The 7,364-nt window shown below is 53.7% G+C and overlaps 2 protein-coding genes across 2 annotated transcripts in view; one reads left to right on the top strand and one right to left on the bottom strand.

Annotated features, from left to right (window-relative positions):
* PTMS (parathymosin) overlaps positions 1 to 608 on the bottom strand; it is a 4,025-nt gene extending 3,417 nt beyond the window's left edge. The window contains exon 1 of the mRNA XM_057368243.1: positions 66 to 608. Within this exon, the coding sequence (XP_057224226.1) occupies positions 66 to 113 (48 nt within the window). The 5' untranslated portion in view covers positions 114 to 608. The remainder of the gene's footprint in view (positions 1 to 65) is intronic.
* MLF2 (myeloid leukemia factor 2) overlaps positions 1 to 7,364 on the top strand; it is a 195,610-nt gene that overhangs the window by 180,653 nt on the left and 7,593 nt on the right. The gene's annotated exons all lie outside the window — the stretch shown is intronic.

Raw genomic sequence — 7,364 nt, 5'->3', positions numbered from 1 at the left:
TCGGGAGCGCGTTCGGCCGCGAGGATGGGGAGAGGGGAGCGGGTGGGGAGAGGGAGGTGTCTCACCTTAGCGCTCAGCTCCGCCGGTGCCTCCTCGACGCGTTTTTCCGACATCCTGGCCCCCCGGTTGCGAAGGGAAGAGGCCGGYGGGAACGGTGCGAGGGAGGGAGGGTGAGAGCGAGGAGGGGTCAGCGGTGGGAGCGCAAAGTCCCAGCGGTCCGCAGGCGGCGGCGGGATCCCGCCCCGGGGGCCAAAGTACCAGGGTCTCCCGCGGTGGGGGGATCCGCCGGGGCAGGGGATTTATACAGCGCCGGTGACGAGGGAAGGAGGGACCTGGGGAGGGAGGAGAGAGGGACGGGAGGCGGAGGAGGGAGGGGAGAGGGACGGACCGCTAGAACAATGTGCGCTCCGCCGCGGCAGCCCGGCAGCGGGGGTGCACCGCGGGTCCCAGCAAGRCGCCGCACGGCCCCGTCGAGGCCAGGCGATAGCCCCGCTGTCCGCCSAGCGGCGGGGCTGCAGAACCGACGGGCACCGTCCGCGAAGGGGAGCCGAGCTCTCTGCCCGCAGCACGCCCGTACAGGCTGCCTGGCTCTCCAGGAGGAATCCGGGGGAGGCGAGAAGCGGCGCTGCGGGGCCGTGTGGGAGGGCAGCGCTGGCGACACGCGGCCTCCTGCCTGGAATTTTCCACTCCAGCTGCCCGCCCTTCCTCCCGCTGGAAGCGCTCCCGGCGGCGGGACTCCTCCCGCCCCTCCCCTTCTTCCCTCCCTACTTCTCCCCCCCCCCGCTCTCCGCCCGGCACTGGGCGCTTTTCCCGCGCTCTGCGCGCGGCAGAGGGAGTGGGCGGGGCCTCGGAAAGGGATGGGCGGTGCTTCGCGGGGGAGTGGGCGGGGCAGCCGGCGGTAGCGGGGGGGTGGATTAGCAATCGCATCCCCCGGTCCCCATATAAGGAGGGGCTCGGGGCTGGGGCGCCTGATTGGGCCATTCAAATGAGCTCTCTGCCTGGCAACAGGTTTCCCATTGGCTGGCGGTGGCCGGCGCGCGGCGGGGCGGGGGCGCGGGCCCGTTTGGTGCAGTGCAAGGCGGGAGGGGCCGCTGCCACGTGGGGCGGCGGGAAGGCGCGCGAGGGCGCGGGTGCTGCGCCGGTCCTGTCGCCGCGGCGCGGACATTGTCCCGCTGGGCTCTGCTCCCACCCACCCGGGACCCGGTCCCCCRCTCCGGGCCGCCGGCCGGGCAGCACACGGCGTGCAACACTGACCTCTGCCGCCCGCCTGCCTCGAACCCGGACTGTGGCCGACACTCGGCCGGTGCCTCCCTCCGGGCTGGGGAGAATCACCGCCAGACTCCGAGTCTCCCTTTAGCCAAAGGTCCTTGCTGGAGAACCGCCGCTGGTGACTTGCAGCTGCAGGGATTTGTTGCTAACGAAACAGATGTTCCTGTAGCCGTGCTTCAGCTCGTTGTTTATCATCTTGAGCAGACGGGATGACTAAATTCCCTTCACCTTTCCCAGAAGGTTTATATTGTCCCGCTCTTAGTCAGAGGCTCATACAAAAGGAAAAAATAAACCTGCGCGCGTGTGCAAGCCTACATACAGAACTAAGCGCATATGGATGTACACGTGTACACAGTATTCTCACAGGTACAAGGCAAGGTTATTAATCCATCTGGTTGGAAAATGTATTGAGGTACACATGCCCTTCTTGTCCTTCAGATGCAAACTCAGGCTCTGTGCAAAGTCAGGATTTAGAGCTGGGGCTCTTGGGTTTCATCAAAYGTGTCTCAGTTCCAGCATTTAACAGCAAAAGCCATTGGTATTTGTGGAACAGAGGGCACCGAGTACATATCTCCTGAAGAAAAGTATGAAAGAGACTGGATAGATTATAGTCTTGTGTGACAGGGAGGTAGAAGGTCCCCACCTTGTCATCTCTTCTCCTCCACAGCTACAGCTGCTTCTCTCATGATCTGACTAATTGAYGTTCTTCCCAGCTACACACAGTGCACAGTGCCTGCCCCAAAAACAGTCCTGTAACTCAGACACACAGATCTAGACTAGTACCAAAATAAACCAAATTATGAAAATGCATGCAACTAATTTTTTTCCCCCTCTACTGTTTCACAAAACCCATCTGGCTGATTTCTCAGGTCTAGCTGCTRTCAGCATTCAAGCCCTGGTTCAGTTCAAGTACCCCTCTTTCATCCTCCTCTTTTGCAAGAAGCAAATCTTAATTTCTAGATATCAACYCAAAAACAGGAGCCAAAAAATTATGTAGAGTGGCCAGATGTTGTTCYTCTCTGCTTCTGCTTGTCAGGAGGAGCATGGTTCGTGGCTCTGCTGTTCTTCTCACCAATCCAGGATTTTGTCCTTTTCCTTTACACACTCAACCATTGAAAAGGCAAAACCACACCGACACATATCCCTTGGCAAAAACATTTTCACATTAATGCACAAACAGGCCTTGACACAACATCCTAGAGGGGAGAAAGCATGGATTATGTTCAGAGATGTTGCCGTGCCCAAAGCTCCGTGTTGACTGTGCACCCACGGATGCAAATAGACAAACACCTGTTTGTGCAAGGGAAGCTTGTTTCCAGCACCCTCTGGGGTGGGGCTGTTGGATCACCACTCCAAACTGGCATGATAGCAGCGACCTCTGCTTTCCTCCCCAGCACCTGTAGCTGCAACCTCACGTTGTCCCTTCCATGCTCCCCACCATATCCCCATTGCAATTTTTACCTCATCTGCTGCTTCTTGGCATTTGCCTCCTACCTGTGTTCTTGGTAGCACTCTTYCTCTGGCCCTCTCCCTGGCTTCTCTTAGTGACATCCTGTATCATATGTACAGAATTCATCTTGCACCCCCTCCTTTGTTTTCCACATGAACCATATTGCCCTGCATGGTTGTGTCAACTATGTTTTTCCCATTAAGTCCAATGTGAAACTCTTCTTCATGCCTTGTGACCTGCCTGTTTCAGCATTCTGACTCTTCTTGCCCTTTGGATGCCGGTGGTGAGATTCCCTGGGCTTCTAGTGTGCAGCTGCTTCCCTCAAGCCCTGAGGGTATCCATTGACTGTCTCACCTGGCTCTTCCCTGTGACTTCTGCTCCTCCACCTGATCTGTGCCACTCTGCATTTCGCCTGCCAGATCAATCTGCAGCGTTTCCCTGCTCCTCTCTCCCATCTGTGCTTTTCCCTTTGTTGCAAACGCGAGTACACTCATTGTGCGCTCTGCAGATGCCAGTCCCTGCTCAGTATGTTCTGTAGTCTTTGTCTGTGTTGCTTCGCCAGCTCAGCAGAATATATTCCAACCTTTTCAGGGACTTATGTCCTTAGACAAAATGAGGGAGRTGCACAAGTTACATGACAGATCATTGCGTGGAACAGGCACCGTGCATGTCTGCCTGCAGCCCAGACGACAATGGCAATGTCATTTTCTCCATACAATGTCACAATTTTGGTGCTGTACCGTTTGTGCTTGGTGTTTCTGTARGTGTGTGCATGTGTTTTGGTGCTGTACACACCCATTTGTGTACAGAGGGGGTATTTTCCCTCTTACGTTCTTTTGTGAGTGCAGAAAGTACGGTACTTTTCTACTGAAGCGTGCGTTGAGCTTGCAGGCGTGTGTCATCATACGTGAGCACGTGGCTGAGATGTGTTTGGGCTTTCATGCGTGGTGTCTATTTTGCTGCTTCTAGCATATGCGGGGTGAATGCACCTAGAAGCAATTATTTATGCATTTTGGCTTATTACCTTGCTAGTCATGTCAGTGCGTTGTGTTGGGGAGCAGAGGGGAYGGTGACTTTCGTATTTATGTTGAGGGCTGAACTAACTAACTCTGAGCCATCTTCCGAGCAAAAGCAGAAYACAATAACTGGATATTTTAAGAATTATATTTACTGAGCTAACCCCTAAGTGATTCCAAACCTCTTTCAAACTGTTTGCTGAGTAACAAAAGAGCAGGAGGATGTGTATTTGCATTAAATTTTCTTAGATTTACATAAATCCAGAAACGGAGAGTATCTGTCCTTTTGCTTACAGCAAAACTAGCAAAATCTCAATGTGCAGAGGGAATGTGTTTGAATGCATTTATGTATTTAACCCACACTGTTCATCCTTCTGTACTGTGTCCATTAAAAATCCAGGCAGATAACCAGCTTTGTTTTTCTTTCATGATGCTGCATATTGAAGTTAAGAGGAAATATCCAAGAATTCAACCACCAGCGAACTTTGCATTGGGAAATGGCTTCCTGAGAGGCAGCACATTTAAATAAGCCCTGCAGGCGGGCTGGGAAGCAGGGTAGGTAACACAAGGAGAGGAATCAAGAGTAGAAGGGAGTGACGAGGGGTGACACAGCCTGTCAGAAGACTGGAAAGGGGAGGGATGTTTTCAATCGCGATTTTTTGTGAGCCTCTGTTTGCTAACGTAGCACAGATGGAGGTCGTGGTTCTCACTCACAGTGTGACAGACACACTCTTAACACGAGCAAAATATTCTGAAAGTAATCGCTGCCACGCAACGCAAGCTGCAGCCACCACAAGCTGGCTGTAGCATCCCAAATATGAATTGTCACATTTGAGGATCAAATCAGAGCTGTCCTTCACTCAGGGTGCCCTTCATCTGAGGTCAGAGTTAGTTGTTGGGTGAGGATTACGTAAGAGGCACAGATGAAGGGAACCAATGAGGAAATGGCTGTGGGTAGCTCTGACTTCTGCTAACGAGGATTTCTTTGTCTTCCAGGCGTCCACAGGGGCCCTGGAACATTCGGACGCGTTTAGAAGCTGTTCCTGCCTTCCTGGCCCAAATGCTCGGTCCCTGGAAGCAGCAGGTAACAAGGCATGGTTTTTCACCGTCCCTTTATTTACCTTCCCCACGTGATGCTCCGTTTGCTTTCCAGACGCCGTGGCTGCCCCGGGCCGGCCGCGCCGGGAGAGCGGCGGGGATGCCGGGGGGGCCGCGGGCAGCAGCCGCCGGCGGCASGGACGAGGTGGAGCCGAGGGCAGCGGCGCCATTCATCCCTTTCCATTCTGCCCTTCGCTCACCTCCTCCRGCCCGACTGCTGAGCGCCTTCTCCCTCCCCTGCCCCCCGTTCCCCGCCGCCCCCAGCACAACCTGGGCAGCTCAAAAAAAAAAAAAAAAAAAAGAAAAAGAAAAGCGAAAGAAAGGAAATGGAGAGACGTAATGGTTTTTATTCATGGTGAAAAGAGAAGCAGCCTGAATAGAGAGTGTGAGAGGAGCAAGATGGGAGCCTTCCTTTTCTTTCACATCCCCACATCGCTCTTCTCTGACCCAGCAAATGGTCATCTCCATGGTGCACATCAGGCACAACGTGGTGAGTGCTGTGCAAAAACTCTCCTACAAATACTGCAGCAACAGCTCCTGCATTCCTCAGAACTCTGGCCTTGTCCACATTCCAGAAAAAGGTTGCCGTTCCAATTCCTTCTTCCAGGGTTTCACGCAGTTTGCCACCAACATGACTCTCTGCAAGCAAGGCTCTCTCAAGGTTTGCTGAACTGCTCATAGCCCGGAAATGTAGCCTTTGATAACATGTCCATCATAAGGACTGCCTGAAAGGCTGCAGAAATACTCAAGGAGAGCCACAGCCTCAGCCCCCAGTCTCATAAACTCAGCCCTTGGGTTGCACTTGCAGAGGTGCAGCATTAGGGACAGAAAAGGGATCTGCAAAGCAGTATTTGTTCCAGACTCCTTTCTGTTCCTTTGCCCTCTGTGTTTGAAGGCAGCAGTGCTTGACKTATTATTTGGGAAAAACTGAAAAAGCTTTGCCTTCTCTAGGACATTGCAGGAGTAGGAGGATCACTGGTATCGAGGGGACAGCAATTTCTTTTGTTCCAGATCTGGGGAAAAGAAGAAAGGAAAAAACCAAGAGATGTTTACATTTCTGYCCTAGAAGCTCTTTACCTCCCTTTGCATCCTGACACTTGAGGTCAACTCCACACTTCAATCAAACACCAAGAGAGCCTCAGAGCAAAAGGAGAACACACCAGACAGGAAAGGCTTTCCAGACTGGAGGTCTCTGAAGGATGATTCAGGTTTGCAGAAGCAGCATCAGAGAGGCTGAGGGGCTTTGTGTGAACTTCAGCACACACAGAGGAGCTCTGAGCTGGTGACAGGAGGCTGTTTCAGCAGCTCACTTATGAACAACCTCCCTCTGAGAGCTTTGGCCCCGCTTAGCCCATGCTCTGCCCATAGGACCTGTGTCTACCTTTTGATCCTGCACCATTGTGCTGTCAACAGTTCCCCTATTGTGGACGTTTTGGTTTCAGCCTCTGCAGAATGCAATTACTGTGTACAGAAGGGACTTGCGAAGAGCTTTCTGCAGGCACACAGGCACAGGCCTCCAGTGAGACATCTTCTTCCTCAATACCAAGCAGTTYTGAGACCTGCTGTAGCAAGAAGTATTGCCAAGTCCCCTATGCATTCCACACGTGAAGCACACTACTGGGTCATTTTCCTCTGTCAGACTTTGAAATCCAAGGACATAGCTCCTGCCACAACTYAGGAGCTGTGGATTTCTCAACCACTTCTTGCAACCTGCTATTTCCAGTCCTCTGGCACGGGTCCAGTCTGGCTCCTGCACATGGTGGGCCGGATGCAACACTCAACAGAAGCACTACTGAGGAAGCGTGCCCTGGGCTGGAGCTGGGATGAGTCAGTCTGCTCTCTTCCCTGTAATCCAGTGGAGCTGGCGGTAGCTGAAGGCAATCAGCATTCCCCAGGGATGGTGACAGAGATGTCATCCCCCTGGTTCTGGAGATTCCCCACCACCGCTCTAGGTGCACACAAGTACCTACACTGTGCCCGTGAKTCCCAGCAGCTGTCCAGGACGAGTGATGATGCACAGCTGGTTTACAAAGTACCTTCCCTGCTTCGGCCAGGAGAGCACTAGTGTTCATTCACTGTCCATGTGCTCTGCACAGCCAAGCAGTGCAATGGTGCCTCCTACGAGGCCATGGCGTACAGGAAGCCTGGGATAAGGGCTGCCCCTGCAGCGGCCAGGCATGGCTGTGGACTCWGGCTGGGAACCAACTGGCTATGAGCCACTGGGGTTACCACAGAATCACAGAATATTCTGAGCTGGAAGGGTMCCATCAGGATCATCGAGTCCAGCTCCTGGCTCTGCACAGGACCATCYCCAAGGGTCACACCACGTGCCTGAGAGTGTTGTCTGAACACATCTTGAACTCTGTCAAGCTTGGTGCTCTGACTACTTCCCTGGGGAGCCTATTCCAGTGCCCTGCCACCCCTTCGGTAAAAAACCTTTTCCCGAGATCCAGCATAAACCTCCCTGACACAGCTTCAGGCCATTCCCACGAGCCCTGCCACTGYTCACGCAGGGGATGGGTGCCTGCCCC

The sequence above is a fragment of the Malurus melanocephalus genome, unplaced genomic scaffold (genome assembly GCF_030028575.1).
Source record: "Malurus melanocephalus ecotype Western Australia unplaced genomic scaffold, MMel_1.1 scaffold_89, whole genome shotgun sequence".
NCBI classification, from domain to species: domain Eukaryota; kingdom Metazoa; phylum Chordata; class Aves; order Passeriformes; family Maluridae; genus Malurus; species Malurus melanocephalus.
The sequence above is the reverse complement of the archived record's forward strand: the minus strand, read 5'-3'. Positions and strand labels throughout refer to the sequence as shown.